Here is a 23,045-nt window from a genome sequence, read left to right on the forward strand (position 1 = left end):
GGCGGGACATGGATTGTCTAGCGCGGTGAAAGATTTCAGGATTATGATTTATTTCTCCTGCTGCAGCAAATATCCGGGCCACCAGATCATCTTCCGATTCAATTGGAACTGCATAAACAAGATTACGCATCTGTCCCCACACAAAAAACCGGAGATGTCAAATCAAGAGATCGAGGAGACCAAAATACAGGACCGCCTCTGCCAATCCACTTCCCTGGAAATGTGAATTTGTAGAGTAGTCACGAACTGAAGAACGCATACGTCCTCTGCCTCTGAAGAAAATATATTTGAGAAAACAGTTTGGTGTCCCATACAACCTCCCGGAGTTTCTCGGTTTAGTTACTTTTCATTCTGTATATCTGGTAGAATAGCGTGAAAATCTCAAACCTAGTTTAATTTTTCTGCAAAGTATACTAATGATCTGGAAAATTTAGGTTTCGGAAAACAGATTTTTAAGTTGAATTTATTTGTGGTCATTTGAATCAGAACTTTTATTAAATAAATATTTTTGGAATATATATTAACTACATCCCTAAAATTGTCCACAAAAGGTATTTGAATGAATCATTGATCCATTGATCGAACGAACGAATTTCAATTTTTCATCCTGATAACGACCAATTCCCCTTGATAAACAATATTAAAATTGTCTTGCAGTGTAAAAACTCTAATAGCAGTCAAAAGTTGGACTTACATTAGAAAAAGCATCAAGTTTTTAGTACATGTAATATTCCAAATAGGCTATATCAACAATATCAAGTGGTAAAACGACCTTTTCGAAAACCAGACTGGTTACAAATAAATGGCATTTCCTTCAAAGAAATTGTAATTGGTTCTTTAATACAGTTACAGTCTTAGCTAGCTACCAGCAGTATCAATAGTTTGTTACCACAAAGGAGGATATAGTCACTTCTTGCAGTTGTTTGGTGTTGAATAGTAATGAAATATAACAAGTTTTACTTCATTTTATTTAACAATGTTGTAAATGTAACAGGAATTACTTATTTTATAACATTATTTAACAAAACAACAACAAATTTGGAAATTATTAATTCTTAACTAACTACAGGCATTAATTTCCACGATTTAGTGAACAACAAAGTTGTACACACATTTACGCATTACATTCTCAGAATAATGTTACACTTGATGTCAAACCAAGGATTAAAAATTGAGGATCACATCTGTTGATATCGAATTGAGGTGTACTCTGGTGCATTGAATCCGAATGCAGTTTCTAGCTGAAGAGTGCACAGGACATGAAAAAGAGAAAAGTTATAGCAGAACATGGCATTGTTATGAAATATAGTATTAATTAATTAATATATAACAGGCAGTAAAATAAGTGTTACAAGCAAGAAAAGATAAACGCAATGAATCGTGTCTGTAAGCAAACCTCCGCAAAGAAAGTGATTTAAAAAAATTTCAATAGAAACAACAGTCTCAATAAAATACTACTCGCTGTAAACTTTGAAGAAAGGTACAACCTAACCAAGGAGGAGTCTGTGCAATACTTCAACAAAGGGCAAACTTCTGTAAAATTTCGACACAAAGGTTCAATCTCACAAAGTACCTAGGTAGTACTTCCTGTAAGATTTCAACTAGATCTTCACTAAACAAGAGTTCATTTATAATTAATTTGAATAAAGTAATATTTAAAAATTTCAACAAAAGCATCTGCACAAAACAAAGGTATGACTTCTACAAAATTTTGTAGTATTTCAACAAAGGCACAACATCAGTTTCTTATAAATTTTAAGAGATTAATATTATTATCAAATACAGTAATTAGTGCAAGATTTCAATGAAAATACAAAGTAATTTATATAGAAGTTCAATGAAGATAAAGTTTTCACTCTGCAAAATTCATATTCAGAAAACCTCGACAAAATTTCTGTCAAGATATTAACAAAGCAAAATCTCAGAACTGCATTTTCTGAAAAACTCTGACATACACAGAATCTATAAAGAAAATCATTACCTCAGTGTTCTTTGCAAAAGGCAATTTAACTACAGGGAATCGTTTTTTATGGCAATTGATAAACGGAATGGGGGTTTTAAAGTCAGGACCCTCATATCAACAATCTTATCAGCAAAGACGGTAACTTATAAAGAACACATATTCAAAATGAATTGATAATAATGGATATGAAAGGTCAATCTAAAGTCCCTCCCGAGATTTCCGAACCCTGCATGAAGTAGGTACAGTAACCATGACAATAGAAAGGGAATTATCAAGAAATTTACAATCTCTCCAAGTTTGAGCCTTATCTTAAAGTTGCTCGATATGGCTATTCCTAGTGACAAGACTACTTTCGTATTATATGCAGAATACTGTGGCGATAAGTTCCCCCTCCCCAAAAGGGGACACCATGGAGTTATGACATTTTCAGGGTATTTCTAGAGTATTTTCAGAAGTATCGTAAAAGCACCAACTTTCGAGTTTCTATGAGGAAAAATTTTGAAGAATAATTTTTATCTTAAAAATTTAGAGAGTTAAGTCTGACTCTCAATTTTACTTTCGCAGTTTCTGTGTATATTCTATTTTATCTGCCTCTGAATTGAATCTTAAATATTTTATATGCGCTAGTTTCATTCTTCTATAGCCTAATTGAAGCTATTTTTCCGTTCGTAATTGTTAACCCTTTCTTTCTTGTTCTTCTGGAATCTTTTGCTTAATACCTCGGTTGTCGCTTTTAATATTACTTTTTTGAAATCCATCCATTCTGTTTCGATATCTAAGCCTACTCCTCTATCATCTAGTCTATATATGATCCAGTCGCTGAAAATATTTAAACACATTTCTAGCCTTACTGAACTCGATGATAGTTTTTATAAATGCACATTTTACCATGTTTTAGCATTAAATCATATTTTACCAAAAATGGTATAGGAGCATATTTTTCGTCATATTTTATTGTTTTACTAGCACAATTATTATTCACAAGTTATATTTCAATAATGGTAAGACATTTTGTTTGTGTTTAATTATTCTGGATTTCCTTTCCTTAGAAATATTTTGTGGTTAAATGAAGTTTGAAGGTAACTGCATTCACCAGCAGTGAATTGCCAAAACACAAAGGACAAAAAAATGTTAGAAATACGAACAGATTGTTCCTAATCGGTTTCGCCTTCTCCCCTTCATTACCCCTCCCAACATGTGACGCTAGAGGTTCCAACACCCCTGTTGTCAGAGAGTAAGTCATAAACAGTCAGTGACTCTCTTAACATGGCTGTACAAACTTAGTCACGCGTAGGACAGACGTTGGACGTTTTCCATCCTTCTTCAATACAAGAAGTTAATTTTTACAAATACATTTTGTAGGAAGATGAATAAAAAGTTTTCTAATAATAATAATATTATTTTTAATAATAATATTATTATTAATAATAATATTATTATTAATAATAATAATATTAATAATAATAATAATAATAATAATATTAATAATAATAATACTATTAATAATAATACTATTAATAATAATAATGATTTATTTAACCTGGCAGAGTTAAGGCCATACGGCCTCTCTAACACTCCCTTCTCTAAGTATTTTTTGGAAAATATTTAAATTATTTTGAGCTATATTTCCAAGTTTTTGTCATATTTTGGTGTTTTAGGGGATTAATATATGCATATTTTCAGAGTTTTTAAGTGATATAAATCAGAGCCCTAATATTTTAAATAGGTAGATAAAAAATAAGAAGAGATTAACTTCATTGTACTTTATCTACTCATTTATAGAGATAATGACAGTGAAAAAAATGTTGCCAAATAATGCGAAAATTATTGTAACAACACCTAAAATTAAGTGATGTGTATAAGCATGGTAGTGATTTTCATCGTGGTGATAACATTAATAATAGAAGATGCAAATATTAATTTTAATTACCTGAACATAATCTTGTGCTATACTGTATTAGAAATTACAGCATGATAAGCAGCGTTGCAGTTCCAAGTGAAATAATTATGAGGCACAGCACAACCCAGAAAATCCTTATGTACAATATGTCTTCCCTGTGGAGAAATTCACATTTCAGACGAGTTTAATGTCAAAATCAACCGAAACAACAAGTGTACAAATTTATGCAATAAGTCTGATACGTACTTTAACCTACTCAGAACTTCTAAGTGAAAGGCTTTCGTGAGAAATGAACTGTAAGTTGTTCAATATGCCTTACAAGGCGAATAGAAAGCACGTAGTATCCTATAGATTTAATTCTCTAGTGTTCGGGAAAAGTGGCACAAGTCAAAAATGTTAATTTTACAGGAGAATAAAAAAACTGTCTTCACACTGGTTTATGTCGATTTGATTTTCTTCTGTATGAATTATTGTAATGGGAGAAATGCTTATGTCTCCTTTCCCAAGCGAGCAGGTGTTCCATAAGTTGTCAATAAATTATTAAAAAATGTCTGTGGAAACAGACTTATGCAAATTTTCCCAAGCACTGCAGAATTCATTTTGTAAGTTTATCTACCGTTTCAAAAGTTTTCGCTTAAAATATCGTACCTTGTACGAGAGTCAGTAAGTTACAATTTGAAATAGTGATCTATATTTTTTAACGAGATGTCTGAAGCTATAGCCGTTAGATGGCAATATTATCAATGTCTATACAAATGGACAAAAAAGCAGCAGATGGAAGATGGTGGCTCTGTACTTGTAATTTTATGAATAAACTCTACAAAAATTATATGAGATACAATCACTAAGTAGGCTTATTTTTTATAGATGTTGGTGTTGAACAGCAACATCATATGTAAAAAAAAAAATTAATAAAATGAGATTTTACTTGATCCCTATCAAAGAAGTCTTTTCGAACCTTCTGCAAACACATCTTATGTCAAGACATGGATACAAATTTTACAAGAGGAGATTGGAATACTCTTATATCAAATATTTGTTCGTTATCAAAATATTAAAAATTTTTACGCCCTCCTGTAAAATTTAATATTTTTACAAACGAGGTTGCTGTTCAACACCATCGATATGTTTTCAAGAATTATATTCGTCATTTATAGAGGCTGTGCGAAGGAGACTATTTTAAATTAAATAATTTTTTTTATTGTTTAGGTCTTAAATAATTTTGTTTTACCATATATATGTACTATTATTTTATAAAAATGTCCTCAAATTTATGATTTAGAAGTGAATTAATCTCGGTAGACTTAAAAATTGTGCTTTATGCACCCAAGAGCGGAACACGGCATCTGCATTTGTGATAACATCACACTCAGTATGTATACTGCATTCCTTATGACCAATAACCCGGAATATTAATTTATTCGCGTTGCTCTTTCTTAATTTTCTTCTTTTAGCGATATATTACGGGAATAAACAAAAGAATTTCAAACATTCGTAGACGTAAAATGTAGGTAAAAGTCACTAACCATTTCAACAACAGCAGAGTTTAATGGGAACGGTGTAATTTTATATATAAATTACTGATAAAAAATGGCATTTATAAATTTATTTTTTCTTTATAGAATACATTTTTTCTGTAAGAATTTCTTAGAGATCTCTTACAGTGTCAGAGATATGCCCATTAATATCTGGGCATATCACTCATCATGGCTTATTTTTCGGTGAAACGAGCGTTGAGCGACTTCCACCGATTTTGGAATAGACACCGACGCACTTGAACTGCCAACATAGAAAACAAAAAATCACACTCAATCGCTTTCACCTTCATCTTGGCGGGATAATAAAAGCCTAAACTAACCTAACCTAACCTAACCTATTCCAAAAAAAAAAAAAAAAAAGGCGGAAGTCGCTCAACGTTCGTTTCTGTTTTTCTTTAAAAAAAATTGCAGTAGCTACTTCATGATTTTTAGAAATAAAATTTACTGAAAAATGGCGGAAAACACGGTTTAAATTTCTGAAAATTCATTAAATATTACAAACTCCAAATATATAAAAACATTTAATTGCTAAAAATGGATAATTTCTAAGAATAAATACAAAATAAGATTTTGCAAATGTAATACAATTACAGGTCTACTTCTGTGTACCTATCCACCAAAAAATCGATATGCAAAGCAAAACAAAAGCCTGAGCAAATCGAACTTGACCCGTCACTGAACCTCGGCCTTATGAAAATTCTTTCCATCTACTACATCCACATATCTTCCAAAAACATAAATGCAAGGCATATAAAAAGCTTGAACAAACCAGAGTTATAGGTCAAGGTTATAAAACACCATATTGATAATAAATTCAGACCTAAGTAATTTTAATTCTGATAAATTTAAGAATAAGATGAAGAAAATTGTTTAATATTGGTATTCTTTTTATGTAGGCTTCTTAAGTTATTATCAGTTTATTAATTCAAACTTATTCAGTTCTTGAATAGATTCTCTGATTTTTATCCTAGTAATTCCTGCTTTGTGATTATTGTATTACATTTTGTAATTTTACTGAATTTTTCTTATATCGCACTTTGGTTCAAAATAGTTATTTCTAAGAACCGTCCCCCGAATACAAGCTTACTCAAACGGGTGATTTTTTTTTTTTGTAGTATGTACTGTAGCAATAAAATACAACACAATAAATCAACTGACACTTTTTTCGTACAGATACAATACGCAATCTTAAAGAATCAGGCTATTATTAAAGTCAATTTAAATAATGCGTAAGAAAATTCGTTTAATAAAATAATGTAATTACAGATAAGTGGGTAGATAAACGACAATCTTAACCGATAGGATGTATTATTTACTAATATATTTATTTTTCCTTTTATGAAAGCTAGTCTCTTTTCTCGTAACGTGATTTATGGCTAGCTTTAACTTTATATGTTTGTACTCACATCTCCATGGTGTATTATTTCCCACAAACTAAAACAATCGTTTGTATTCGCTGTATCCGACCAACTGTCTCCTCGCGCTGTTTACAACACAAGCCTTGCTATCAAGCCCCACGGAACTACGTTCGCAAATTCTTGTGCACTCAACTGAGTTCTTTATCTCAACCAAGAAGTTTCTTATTTTAAGCGAAGGGGGAGGAAGAATCACTCTTCGCCATTTCAGGATTGGATACTCTCCGATGTGCGTAGGTCCTACAGAAAAGCATCCACAATAAATAGTATACTGACGTAACATCTGGCCCAAGTACTGCAGCGAAATGTTGCATTAAATATGTTATAGTTTGTATTGATTTACGAATATCAATCAGGCTTGAATTAAAAGTGAATGAATAAGTTGTTACTGGTTAATAATTGAATGAACAAGTTGTTATTGGTGAACAATTTTAAACATATAATTGCTGCATAGCTAACTCCTCAAGGATCAATATTAGGTCCCCTACTTTTTCTAGTGTTTATAAATGATCTTGCCCCCCTAATAAAAGATGTAGATCATCCCATATTATTTGCAGATGACACAAGTATAGTAATTACAGCCAATAACTCCAACACATTCCAATCTTCAACAGAGGAAATTCTCTTCAAAATATGTAAGTGGTTCTCAGTCAATAAATTGGTATTAAATTGTAACAAAATTAACATAATTCAATTTAAATCCTGTCCAAATTCAACCTCCCAAATTTCTAGCGCAATAATTAACAATAGATCCCTATCAGAAACAACAACAACAACAACCAAATTTCTTGGCTTAAAAATTGATAATGTGTAAATTTTGGAAAAATCATATTAAAGAAATTATCCCCAAACTAAATTCAGCTTGTTTTGCTATTAGATCTACGCAAAAGATAGTAAATATCAATACCTTAAAAACAATATACTTTGCATACTTCCACTCGGTAATGAGTTTTGGAATAATATTCTGGGGAAATTCCACAGATAGTAACAATATATTTCTATTACAAAAAAGAGTAATTCGAATAATAGTAGGTGCCAAATCTAGGGAATCGTGTAGGACAATTTAAAAAAAAACGACAAATAATGCCCATGGCTTGTCAGTATATATTTTCATTAATAATGTTCCTCGTATGTAATCGTGAAACCTTTGCAACTAATTCAACAGTTCATAGCATAAATACACGTCAAAAAATGACTTTCATACTCCATCGGCAAGTCTATCGTGCTATCAAAAAGGAGTGCGTTATATTGCAGTAAAAATTTTTAATAGCCTCCCTATCGATATAAAAAATGAAACTCAAAACTTAAGATTATTTAGGGCCAAATTAAATAAGTACCTAATTTCTCACGCCTTCTATTCTGTAGGTGAATTCATGACATTCAATAACACTTCATGAAATTGATACTAAAACTATGTGTTGTACTAGTAGACTATATTGTAAATCTCGTCTGTATATATTTCATCTAGACTGTGACTATAAATTGAGCCGTTCAGAGCAGAAGTAGTGTAAGTCAATTTTGACTTACACCACTTTTGCTCTGAACGGCTCAAATAAATAATATACAAAATACAATTGCTACTTTCTCTTTGTTTCTCTCTCTCTCTCTCTCTCTCTCTCTCTCTCTCTCTCTCTCAATCTCTCTGTTCTTCGTATATACATTTACAGGCTAAATATATATTCATGTCATTTAAATTTGTGTAATAACGACCGAATCATTAGCCTAGTTTATATGAGCCGTTCAGAGAAAAAGTGGTGTAAGTCAAAATTGACTTACACCACTTCTGCTCTGAACAGCTCAATTAAGACTCTATAATAGTATTAAGGTTTTTGACTTGTTCCATATTCTAGCTGTAAATCAATGTATGAATACCTTGGAATGTTAATGAATACAATACAATACACTACAATACAATACAACTCTTCCTGATAAATTTTAATATGTAGCACTTATTATTGATTGTTCTTTACCACAATGAGCTACATCAGCTAGTATGTCTATAAAGTGCTGGAACATAGCAGAGGAAAGGCTTCAAAATGTACTTATAAATTATTTTTACATACAATGACTTAAATACAGGCTGAAGCTACGGTTCCGCTATAGTGATCTCCGTTCACATTTCTACGGGGTGTAAGTGCCATTATTTTAACTGATGATTGTTCATGTCATAAGGAAGAAAAAATGTCCTCACAACTTTTTTCTAATTGCAATATTTAACTAATTATTAAAGTTTACAATATTAGCCGTTTGGCAATGTTGCTGGATGGGAAGGAGGGGGTTTATAAGTACACAGTACAGCTCAAGCTGATACAGATATACCGGCAAAATGATATCGTCGTTGTTCCTACAATAACTCCTGTGTGACATATTTATCGATTTTCATATTTTTGCCCTATTAAATAACTTAAATAATGATCAGCAAATAATAAAATCTCCTATATGTAATTATATTTCTTTCTTTCGAAATTGTAAGAATTCACAGTCTCTATGAAGTGCTGCCATAGAATGAATTAATGTGGTTTTCTTCCTACTGAACAATTTTATGTTTTGCACATAGGAGTTATTGCAGATACAACGACGAGATGCTCTGTTCTAATGCTGAGCGGACCGTTGTTTACATAAAACGAACAGCAAATACAAACTTTCAATCTCATCAATAAAATTGTATGGTAAATTTCCATTTTATTTAACAATATTGGCAGTATTGGTCCTTTTTTATTGTACGTCTAAAAATAAACAATAATGGTTTACCGCACAAAATCACACGAACTTGTTTTAAATGCAACATTTTAATCTCTCCCGCTTCCATAAAGCAGTACCATTTTTAAAGAAATTTCTGTTTGTGGGATTTTTGAGACGAGGTAAGAGACTCCTAGTTTCTAATAATCGTTGAGAAACCGCTACAAAATTTCGCCGATTAGGTAACCTTCATTGCGGAAAATATTGACGGTACATTTTCTTGCCTCACTTGAATTACGACAACTTTCTCCATAATTAATAACCTACGATATTCCTAAACTGTGAGTTATTTATTGAATACCTTGTACTGAACTGTCATTCGCTCGGCAGTAGAGCTATGGACAGGGAGCTTGATCTCAGCTGACATGTACGTACATACGTCTGTGCAGAGTACTGCCTGCTGAACACGTTGCCACGTCTCTCACGTCAGAATATTAACGAATTCAAGCATGCAATTTTATTTAATTTCATGAAAACGTAATAGATCACACAAATATTTAATTAAGCTAATATTAACTCTTTGCTAGATATGCCTACTGATGTAATTGTTTTCGTAATTTTACTAACGATATAAACAGTGTAACGCGAATAAAATAAGAGAAGACTTTTTTTTTTTCTGGGACAACTATCAAGTTTTGACCCTATGTTGCATAGACATTTTTGATACTGTAGACCGTCCCCGATGACTGTGAAAATGACGGCACTTATACCCCTTACATCCTGTATACTTTAAAATTAATGAATCAATGGGTGCGGTTTCTTTAGGGTACGTACACGTTGGAGCAACGATAAACGATAAAAGAAACGATCTAGCGACGCTTTGGTATTATCAAAGAATCAAGTGTTCATATCCGAGCAACGAGGACGCGGAAAGCGAACATTTTGATTTATCAGTAGAAGATATTCTATGCATCCACTTAATGAAAGAAGATATATAGGAAATATCAGCTGCTAACTTCAAGGTTAATATAACTTAAATACGTACAAAATTAAACCCGTTTCTCATTCTAAAGATAGTATAAATTCGTTGTGTTGTGATTGGTTCTTGTTATCACATAACATATGACGAATAATTACACAACTGATCAATTTGTCAATATCTACAATAATTAATTTAATAAGCCGAAATAATAATAAATCGATTAATATTCGGATATATTTATAATCACCGGTAATTATACAGATTAATATTATCTTAATCAGAGATCATATGAACGACAAGAGCGAAGTAAATGGAACTTTTCTTTTTCGTCGCTTTTATCGTGTATCCTCGCTTTTATCGTTACTCCAATATGCACACCTCAATGACAATGCATGCTTCAATTCTCTCTGATACAGCATCGCTGCTTTTTTTTTATCGTTTATCTTCGCTCCAACGTGTACGTCAGACGTACCCTAATACTGTAAAGTTTACAGCGATCAACGTCAGCGGAAATAGCTGGACGCGGCGAAGAATGTCGGAGGTTGCCTTCGAAGCAATTCGCCGGAAACCTATGGGCAATGTACAGAATGCCATGGTTTAAAATCACGCAATCAAATACGTACTACCTCTACTCGCTGTTCAGGAGTCAACATGATCTCTTCAACTTTCAATGAATATCAATATCACAACTGAAAACAATAAACAAAATGTTATCTTTTTCAACTCTTATTCAACTCAAAATAATAACTCAATAGCTTCAAACATTAAATGAAACAAAACATAAACTAATTGTAGCATTGTTGTTTACCGTACCATGACCTACTTCAATAATTAATGTAGCCTACTGCATTCATTTTACGTATTCCATAGAAACTAATTCAGGAAAATTAATAAGGAGACAGAAAGTGCAGCATTGGAGAATTCTAGCTGTACAAAAGGGGAATATGTACAAATGGGAAAGGTCACTCGGATTACGGACATCTTGGAGGTAACATGTCATTATGTTACTTCGTACAATAATTATTTCAGTTTTACAATTAGTAATGTCTCCCATTAGTCAATTGACTTGTATCACACGGATAGGCCCTTCAATTCTGAGGAATCAGACGATTCTTCTGCTAGTAATCTTGGATAAATTAGCTTGAATTATTATTATTTGCAGTTGGTTATTTAACGAAGCCATAGATTACCTGACATTCTCCTTACGGTTGGGGAAAACCTCCGAATATCACAACCAGATAATCAGCCCAAGCGAGAATCGAACCCACGCCCGAGCGCAACTCCTGATCGGCAGGCAAATGTCTCAGCCGACCGAGCTACGTCAGTGGCTTTTTTGTTTCTTGTATTTAATAGTTAGACCTACGTTTTTACTTGTATAATGTACAGAGGTGGCAAAAAAAAAAAAAAAACGGACCGAACCTTGTAGCTGAATTCAGAGCCTTGTTCACTCCAGAGCACGATAGACTGGTAACTAAGACTTTCGTAGTTCAAATCCTGCCTGGGAAGGAAATTTTTTTTGTTCCTTATTCAAATTTATTCCCAATACTTTTCGATTGCAGCGATATTTTACTACTTAATTAACATATTTCCAGAACATGAATTTTACCAGCAATCGAAAAGTATCAGGAATAAATTTTAATAAGGAACGAAAAAAAGAGTTTCCTTCCCAGGCAGGATTCGAACCACGAAAGTCTTAGTTACCTGTCTATCGTGCTCTGGAGTGAACAAGGTTCTAAATCAGCTGCAAGAGTCGGTCCGGTTTTTTTTTTTTTTTTGCCACTACTGTACAAGTGAATTAAATTACATTTCTGGTTAATTTTGTGTCACAAATACTGTTTATATATACAGTATACACAATATTTCTTGTAACGCTCTTCTCAACGAAGAAATGCTAATGAAACTGAATAATCTACAACAGCAGTTCTCAACCTGTGGTACGCGTACCATTGGTGGTATGTAATCCTTTGCTGTGTGGTACTTGCACAGTCTAGTATATATAGTCGCGAAGCTTGGGGTGATTTTTTGCATTTCTCGCGATAGTTGCTAGCCGCTTGGAGCGCTGTGTGTACTAGGAACAATAGACTGTCACTGCCATCGTGATCTAATACAGGCCGTAAGGCAGACCATGTGACTCGCTTAACCCGATCACGAAGAGCGGCGTTTCAACCATATAAATTAATTTGAATGCATAAAAAGTAACATATATTTCTCTAAAATGTAGTGTAATTGCATTAATAAAATTTAAAACAATGATTAGGAGACACTTCAGACATAATTCCTTGCGAGTTAAGGTGCAATATTATTTTTGGTGTGAAAATTACGTTGTTCGTATGTGTAATACCTGCCTTTATTTCGATTAAATATTGCGAAATTCTTGTACATTCATTTATGCACGATTCAATAATTTTCAGTTCCACCGCACGAATATTTAGATATGTTGAAATCATAGGTTATGTTTACTGTCCCAGTTGCCCCTTTCTGTCTAATTTTAGTGGTCTCCAATGCCCTGCCATTCATATGGAAATATTATAGGTTATGTTTACTATATCTTATATTCCTAAATTCGCAATCATACATTATAATTAAGCATAATGTCATGTATGATACTCCGCACATTCAATTTGTCTGTATTTTAATACTACAATTGAGTATTGAATTATTGTATTTATCTACTACCTAAGAGACGAAGTAACAATCGTACTTACACTAATTTCATAAGAGTGGTATAATAAATTTTCTGTCTTTATCGAGGAAGGTAGATGTGCTATATTAAAATCACAATATAAATTCTTTTTTATTAAACCTCAAAATAGCTTCCATTCTAAACTTGAAATGTTGATGCGAACAGATTATATTAACATGTAAAATTCTCTTCACATTAAAATAACACAGTTTCGTAATTATTTCTGCAACATATTATGCAACAAGAAGTAAACGGAACTTATGGACACATTACACTAAATAAAACTTAGCTATGATACGCAATAAAGTTATAATATAATAATTCACTGAGCTCCATACACTGAAATAGAAAACCCGAACATATATTACGGCCTGGTCTAGATTGAAAAGGCATTGACTGTGCCATATTTCGCATTGTTGTGAAAAGTTGTGTAAACTGTGAAATGTTCGTTATCGGTTGTGATAACTGTAAATGGCTAAAATACAATAATTTGAGTAATAATATGGGACAAGGAGATGTTTGTTGCACTATAAATTCTAAGAAAAAGAGATCAGAGTTATCCTTCCGAAAGATCCAGGAAGTTGAGTTTATAAAATAAAATATAATATAATAATAATAATAATAATAATAATAATAATAATAATAATAATAATAATAATAATAATAATAATAATGATTTATTTTAGCTGGCAGAGTTAAGGCCGTAAGGCCTTCTCTTCCACTCAACCAGCAAAAAGTGTATATACATATGCATGAACTCACAAAGAATTCAACATTTTGATTTAGATGAGAGTTACATGTATACAAGAGTTATTTACGAATTAAACAACAAAATAGTATGAACTATTAATTAAACACTGAAATAAACTGTGTAGCAGAATTAAACTAAAATACATAGAATGTTAATATATTTCAAATGATATTAGATAATAGAAAGAGATTATTATGAGACAATTTTGAAAATGCAGCACAATCAGGATGATGTCTAAAGAAAAAAGCAACAGTGTAGTCAGTAATATTTTAAATCAGTATGATTGGAGTGAAATGCTAATAAGGTTATCTTTTAAGCTGTTCTTAAAGGTGTTTGTTGTCTTGCAGCCCCTAATACTTTGTGACAAGGAATTCCATTGACGCGAGGTGGATATTGTAAAAGATGAGGAATAACAAGATGTTCTATGAAGAGGTATATTTAGCGTGCCACAGATAAGTGATCTGGTATTTACGTCGTGGTTAGAGTATAGATAAGAGAAACGAGACGAAAGGTAATTTGGTGTTGAGGTGTGCAGAATTCGAAAGAGTAAAGACAAAGAGTGTAAAGTTCTGCGTTCTTTAAGTCGGAGCCACGAGAGACTTGCGAAGGACGGTGATATGTGATCGTATCGTCGGATGTTGCACACGTATCTGACGCACATATTCTGAGCTCGCTGTAACTTGGCTGACAGTTCAGAACTTAGATCACTTAACAAAACGTCACAATAATCGAAGTGCGGCATTACTAGGGTTTGTACTAGGGTAAGTTTTAGTTGCTGAGGCAAGAAGTTTCTCAAGCGACTCAAAGAGTGAAAGGAGGAACAGATTTTTTTTATCGTTTCTTTAACTTGAAAATTCCAACTTAGATTATTATCAAAAAAGAAGCCAAGATTTTTTACGACAGATGAATAAGGGATTAGCGTGTTGTTAAGGGTAACAACTGAAAGATTACTGTTATTAAGGGAGTTAACTAACCGCTTATGTCCAATAATTATGGCTTGAGTCTTACTTGGATTAAGTGCGAGTCCGAAATTGGCCGCCCAAGTGGAGACAGTGGCTAGGTCACAATTTAACTTGTCAATCGATTCATTGATCGTATTGGGTCTGGAATGTATGTAAAGTTGTAGGTCGTCGGCATAGAGGTGATATCGGCAATACTGTAAGTTCTTTGATACGTCATTAATGTAGATAGAGAAAAGTAGTGGTCCTAATACGGAGCCCTGCGGCACTCCCGCCTTTGTGTATCGCCCTTTATGAAAATAATACATAAACTTTATGGATTTCGTATTTCAATAGTGGAAGGAAGGTGTTAATTTTTCAAAAGAACACGATATCAAAAGTACAATACATTTTATCGTCTGCTAGGGAAAGAGTCTGTAATGAGGCGATTAGTAGCGATCCTGGTGGCTAGCAACTATCTATGGATACATATTTCAACTGTCTATGTTTGCATATTTAGTAAGTATTGAGCTTCGGAACTGTATATACTAAACTGCGGTACTTGTATGAAATAAAAATATAAATTATCGTCAAATATAAGCATGTACCGGTATAGCTGTTTATGGAACACTCCCTTAAATAATTTCAGATATTAATTGTTTTTAATTAAACACGCCTAAATAGAGCAATCAATTATTGGTGCTGTAGCATAGAAAAGTTTATTATGACTCTGGGAGCGACACTTGACGATTTGTTTTTATAAATTTGTATAGTGGTATAGCTAATGTCCTAAATTAAAAATAGTGGCACTTCATTCAAAAAACTTGCAAAACGCTATCTACAATATGTTAACATTAAGTTCGAGTAGGTAGGCGATTTGTTTTTCGTGCTCTGAACACATCAGTGTTGTTCTCAGGTACCTCATACAAATACAGTAGTAAGTTAATGCAAACATCGTAATTGTTGTAAATTATTTTGACCTTGCAGGTTATACAACATCGTCTGTGTAATGTAATAACTTACTAATTATAATACAGCTAAGCAGCAAAGAATTACAAGAGGAAAGTGAACTCATGTCTTACGACACCAGATTGTAGATAGTCGGTTGTTCATCTACACACAGGATATTCAATGGAGACGGAACCGAAGTCTCTGCAGTAGGCCTATGTGAATTTCTGCAAATTCGTACACGATTACCATGTTAATGGACCACTGATATTCGGCGATTGATATAGTTATCCTGCATTTTTTAATTTTCTTAGCAGTTAATATAGCGCCCCTGTATTTTTTTTTAATTTTGTCGGCAGTTAATATAACGCTCCTGTAGTTTTTAATTTTGTTGGCAGTTACTACAGCTCTCCTGTATTTTTAAATTATATCGGCAGTTAATATAGTTCTGCTATATTTTTAAATGTTGTTGGCAGTTAATAATATAGCTCTTCTGCATTTTTAAATTTTGTTCGCAATTAATATAGTTTCCCTGTATTTTTTTAATTTGTCGGCAGTTAATATAGCTACTAGAATTAACTTGGAAATTCCTGCTTGCAGATTAACTAAAACACTTGATAGTTTTGTTTTTTTTTTTAGGTGTTAAATTTTATAATAAATTACCAAAACACTTAAAAGAAGCTATTAATTTTAGTAACTCTCTTAGGACTTTTCTAATTGAAAGTAGTTTTTATAGCATAGATGAGTTTCTTAATACTTAATGATTGTTTGTCTGATGTAATTCAATAATGACGAATCCTATTATAATTACTGTATTGTTTAATGGCCAATAAATATTATTATTATTATTATTATTATTATTATTATTATTATTATTATCATCATCATCCTGTATTTTTTTCGGCAGTTATTATAGGCTAGTTCTCCGTATTTTTAAATTTTGTCGGCAGTTAATATAGGTCTCCTATATTTTTTCAAATTTATAAATTTTGAATTTTATAATGCGGGTATATTTATGTACGTTTGGCTACACTTTTATCTTCGCCATGTATCCATAGAAATAATAACTAAGAAAGGCACACCTACACAAACAAATTATCGATCAACTATCGATAAGTTGTTGGTGTAAGTGTGACTTTTTAGTTATTACTTCCATGAATATATAGCCATACCTGGGTTAGTGGAATTACTCGTACTTGATACATATTTGACAGAAAATCTCAACCTGACAATTAGCCCAAGCTGGAATCGAATCACAGCCTCTGGTTGAACGTCTCCTAAATGCCGCGCTTGCGTGAGTGGCGTACTCGGGAGTATGGTTCTATCTGCCTTTTCCACGGGATCTGTTGGCAGCGGGACATTATGAAAATAATCACACTGTATAAACACATATCATAGGCGTCACTTTATTCAAGGATTTTCGTTGCTTGGTCGTTCAGCATTTGAACTGTGTAACGTAAGTAAATACAAGAAAAATAGGCACTCCTGGGTAAAGGCGACGCCTATTACCATTATAGTTCGTATTTGTGCGCTTCAAAAGAAGCAAAACTGGTATGAAATTTCAATTAAAAAATTGAAATGTCGTAATTATTTATGTGCACACACTTCGCCGAAACGTCAGTATCTAGTCTAGGCATCACAGTTAACTTCCACTGTAACAAATCATATAAAAATATACAGATTAAGTATAGACCATGTACGAGTACCACAAAAACTCGCTATATAATATATAATATACACAATATAATACACACGCGGGAAGCCCAGCAAGTTTCAGTACTCACTTTTATAAAACAATCAGACGATCAATTCTTGTGTTAATACAGGTTCCAGCAGTTTGTGACGAAATTCATATGCTCTTCTAAAGTGACTAAAGGTTTAGAAATATCAAAACAGCACAGGATATGGCATGAACAATGCGATTTATTAGCAAGATATCGATGGTGTTCGGATAAAGGAAGTTAAGTAATCTTTTGTGCAAATGGATTTTTGTTCCCCAGGTGAATATACAAGTTAAATTCTACACAAGTGGGTATGCAAAAAAACAAAAGAATACTAGTATTTTGATGTGTCTTATTTGTGTAGAAAATTATTTGCAATAAGGGCTCTAAGTTTAATTTTCATTTATTTCAAAACTCATTTTTATGACTTATCTCCCTTTGTACAAACACCATCGATACTATCTTTTGAAAATGATAGATTTCAAATGAACCCATCGATATCTCACGGTTTGTTACAATCTTACCCGCAAATTGTTCATGATACCTAGGTTCAGATGAGTACGGCAGAACTGTAAAATGAAATCAGATCAGTAGCACGAAAATTAGAGATACTACAGGGAATAGGCCTAGTGAAAAATGTATCTGCAAATGAGCCGTTGAGAAGTCAAAATGGGTAATGAGGGTTAAAGTAAACATTCTGTAAAATACAGTGCAAAGCAGCAATTAATATTCAATTTATTTAAACTATTAGTAGTCAGTGGATAGCACGAAGGACATATTAATTGCTACTTTGCGCTATATTTTACAGAATTTTTACTTTAAACCTTATTACCCAATTTTGACTTACACCACTTCTGCTCTCAACGGCTCAAATGTTACAGACATTATTCAGAGACTAGTCCCCAGACTTTATAGGTGCTGATTTTTTTTTGCGGGGATAACTCAAACAAATGATGTTTGAAACCAGGCCACAGGCAGGATCTGAAGAATAGGCTACAGGCAGAAATTCCAGGTGTATTACAACGTGTCATGAACAATTTCCAGGTAAGGTAGGAAGGAATCACTTGAAATGTGTCAAAAATAATAAATGCCAATAAATTGCACTGTTCAAGCGATATTCTGTGTTATTTTGATACTTCTAAATCTTATAATCATTTTAAAACAATATGCTGAAATTCGTCAGCACCTAGTAGGTCCTGTATTATTAACACTGACAAGAAACTATATAAGTTATATTACACATACGAGTATTTTACTAAAACTAACACAAACTTATTGCATCACAAACATTATCATTTTTCGTGCCAGGACTAAAGAACACTTGTTTACAATGAATAATATTATCTCAGTCATAATAATATAGTGTTTAGTTATTAATATCAATAATAGTAAGGCAAGCAGGTGCAGAGTTCATATTCACAGTGTTGCCACTTTTCTATATGGCAAACTTAAGATATAATAGAAAGTAATAATAGAAGAAAGACTTAACTCCATGTATTGCAATTGTAAAAAAGAAACATTTGTGTTCTTTTTTTTGCACTCCCTGAGTAGGAAAACAAGACTTTAAGAATCATTGTTATTCAGAATTATACCATGTTATTGTAAACAATGCTTTTTTTAACCCTGGTACAGAGAATACTTTCACAAACACAATAATCAGTCAGTGGGCAGAATAAAATTCTATCGCACCCAAATTTTCTTTTCACCCCTATTTAGAGTGCGTGCGTCACCGTTTCCACCCGTCTCGCCTATTAACTTCCATCATCTTCACGTGGGACGAGGTGTAGGAGTGTCTTTGACAGCTCGTACAGTAGACATCGTCGGAAAATGTTCTCCAGTTTTTGCTTTTGGTTGGCCTAACTGAAGGTGACACCGATGTATTATCTTGGTGTGTATATTTGACCGGCGGCTGGTGACTGCTGAATTACAGCTGAGTACGGTGGTGGCGCTGTTGTTATGGGAACTGAAAAACAAAATAAAGTGGATGTAATAAAGTTATAGTGGGAAAGGAACATTATGTCTTAGGGTCGTATTCATAGACGAGACTTTGGACCAAAGTTGACTTTGGAAAGTACAAAGTCACCATTTTCCTATTCACAGTCGACACTTTGAGGAAAGTAAACTTCAATTTTGACTTTACTTCGAAGTCGCCGAAAATCTAGACTTTGACTTTGACTTTCGTTCGTGGACAAAGCAAAAATTATTGATATTTGGGAAATAGTTGAATTTGCCGAGAATATTGAAGACATCTAGGAGATTATTAAAACTGCTCACATTCCTTAGCGTATTATTATAGATTATAAATTCAAATAAAGGTACAGATTTGATAAACAGACAGTATTAAATATCCTCGCCATGTTTCAACTTTCATTGACGAATAATCAAATAGGATTATCTGTTCCACCAATAAATAATACAACTTACTTCATCGCGATTTTACGCCATAGTTAAGGATTAATACCTAGCTTAATATTGATTCTTACTATTTAATTCTATAGAGAATAGGTTATACAGTTGGAAACGCAGTTAATTTGTGATCCTTACAGTCGTCATAATTGATGTTTTCTGCATATTGATTTCAGATAATTTTAAGTAGTTTGTGCAGACATAAAGGGAGTAACTCTGCCAACTGTCAGCAGGATAATATGTCTCTTTCATAGTCTATCATTGGTGGAATCTTATCTTCCATATCTTCACAACAAAATTATTTTACAATGAAATAATTTCAGGGTTTAATGTGAAACTAACGTAACTACAATATATGTTTTATTCACAACAAAATTCTTAACAGGCAATACTATTTTAGATAAACTATACCATCATGTTTTGTAGTTACGAATTGTGTTATGTACAAGGCCGTTCGAACTGAGTTACGATTTTTTGTGGCCAGGTAGAAGAACAAATTATTATCGATTGGTGTAAAGACCTAAAAATGTCAATTTTTGTACTTACGTTAGTTTCACAATAAGCCCTCGAATAATATTATTATGTAAAGCTGCAAGAATGGAAACAATTGCTCACCATGTACCGATGTTCAATTGTTTCATTGATTTGTGACTCAAAAGATGGCTTTGATTGTGGCAATGCCTACTCTATTTCAACCATCTATTAATTTAATTCGTTTAGAAGGCAGTGATTTTGATTGCCAACATTAGAACAAGATCGTCAAATCTCGACTTACCAAAGTCAAAGTCAAAGTCTCAGAAATATTGTCTATGAATAGGACTTTTGACAAAGTTAAACTTTACTACGAAAGTCGACTTTGGGAAGTCTTCATCCAAAGTCTCGTTTATGAATACGGCCCTAAGTTATGGTTCTATTCTATACCGTGAGTCATATTTTACCCTGGATTTTGGTCAGCCCTAACAATAATCACAATAATTTATTAATAATTCACAAAGTTAATACATACGCTAAACAATATGTCCAAGTTATATACTATTATCAATTTCAGGTATTTCAGATGATGTCAAGTGTATTTCAGATTTGTCAATTGTATTTCAGATGGTATCAAATGTATTTCAGATTTGTCAATTGTATTTCAGATGGTATCAAATATATTTCAAATGGTACCAAATGTATTTTAGATGGTATCAAATGTATTTCAGATTTGTCAATTGTATTTCAGATGGTATCAAATACATTTCAGATGGTATCAAATACATTTCAGATGGTATCAGATGTATTCCAGATGGTATCAAATGTATTTCAGATGGTATCAAATGTATTTCAGATTTGTCAATTGTACTTCAGATGATATCAAACGTATTTCATATTTGTCAATTGTATTTCAGATAGTGTCAAATGTATTTCAGATGATATCAAATGTATTTCATATTTGTCAATTGTATTTCAGATGGTATCAAATGTATTTCAGATGATATCAACTGTATTTCAGATTTGTCAATTGTACTTCAGATGATATCAAATGTATTTCAGATTTGTCAGTTGTATTTCAGATGATATCAAATATATTTAAAATGGTACCAAATGTATTTCAGATGGTATCAAATGTATTTCAGATGGTATGAAATGTATTTCAGATTTGTCAATTGTATTTCAGATGGTATCAAATACATTTCAGATGGTATCAGATGTGTTCCAGATAGTATCAAATGTATTTCAGATGGTATCAAATGTATTTCAGATTTGTCAATTGTACTTCAGATGATATCAAACGTATTTCATATTTGTCAATTGTATTTCAGATAGTGTCAAATGTATTTCAGATGATATCAAATGTATTTCATATTTGTCAATTGTATTTCAGATGGTATCAAATGTATTTCAGATGATATCAAATGTATTTCAGATTTGTCAATTGTACTTCAGATGATATCAAATGTATTTCATATTTGTCAATTGTATTTCAGATGGTATCAAATGTATTTCATATTTGTTAATTGCATTTCAGATGGTATCAAATGTATTTCATATTTGTCAATTGTATTTCAGATGGAATGAAATGTATTTCATATTTGTCCATTGTACTTCAGATGGTATCAAATGTATTTCATATTTGTCAATTGTATTTCAGATGGAATCAAATGTATTTCAGAAAATAAGCAATGCATTTAAGATTACATAATCATTTTTACTCGTATTTCACAAAATAACAAATGTAGGCCTACTTGAGATTTTAATATAAATTTAAAAAAATGGAAAATGGATTTAAAAAATCCTCAACTTTATTGCATTTTAGCGTCCGACAAGCATATTCTCCATAGCTGAAGCTGCAGCTTCATCAATTGTACTATATTGTACTGCAGAAGCACAATCACTACTAACAATATTATATGTGTTGGTTCATCAATTTTACTCTCTACAGTAGGTAAATTAGACTACAACACCAGGAGCTATGACGTCAGGAATTCTAAGATGGGTTTTTACGTTCGTCTTCACTTTACACCAAAATAATGATCTCGATTGGATTTAACATTGGAGAATAAGGTGCCAACCGTAACTTTTGAAATACAATTGATAGTTTCTGAACTACAATTGACAAACCTGAAATACAATTGATGTTTTCTGAAATACAATTGATACCATCTGAAATTGAATTGACTAAACTTAAATACAAATGATACTATCGAAATTAAATTGGCAAATCTGAAATACAATTGATGTTTTCTGAAATACAATTGATACCATCTGAAATTGAATTGACTAAACTTAAATACAAATGATACTAACGAAATTAAATTGACAAATCTGAAATACAATTGATGTTTTCTGAAATACAATTGATACCATCTGAAATTGAATTGACTAAACTTAAATACAAATGATACTATCGATATTAAATTGACAAATCTGAAATACAATTGATGTTTTCTGAAATACAATTTATACTATCTGAAATTGAATTGACTAAACTTAAATACAAATGATACTATCGAAATTAAATTGACAAATCTGAAATACAATTGATGTTTTCTGAAATACAATTGATACCATCTGAAATTGAATTGACTAAACTTAAATACAAATGATACTATCGATATTAAATTGACAAATCTGAAATACA

General features: G+C 32.3%; 1 protein-coding gene and 1 long non-coding RNA gene across 2 annotated transcripts in view; both read right to left on the reverse strand.

The window, feature by feature from the left end:
- Positions 1-960: 960 nt before the first annotated feature.
- LOC138699583 (uncharacterized) lies at positions 961-11,873 on the reverse strand. The gene is made up of 3 exons (XR_011332034.1): positions 6,808-11,873; positions 3,894-4,018; positions 961-1,241 (listed from the first exon to the last, which is right to left on the reverse strand). It is a non-coding gene; the product is annotated as an uncharacterized lncRNA (long non-coding RNA).
- A 5,306-nt stretch (positions 11,874-17,179) lies between these two features.
- Positions 17,180-23,045, reverse strand: part of LOC138699584 (uncharacterized) — a 36,916-nt gene continuing 31,050 nt past the window's right edge. Inside the window, exon 4 of the mRNA XM_069825586.1 lies at positions 17,180-19,481. Coding sequence (XP_069681687.1) covers positions 19,399-19,481 — 83 coding nt within the window. The 3' untranslated portion in view covers positions 17,180-19,398. The remainder of the gene's footprint in view (positions 19,482-23,045) is intronic.

The sequence above is a fragment of the Periplaneta americana genome, chromosome 5 (assembly GCF_040183065.1).
Source record: "Periplaneta americana isolate PAMFEO1 chromosome 5, P.americana_PAMFEO1_priV1, whole genome shotgun sequence".
NCBI lineage: Eukaryota > Metazoa > Arthropoda > Insecta > Blattodea > Blattidae > Periplaneta > Periplaneta americana.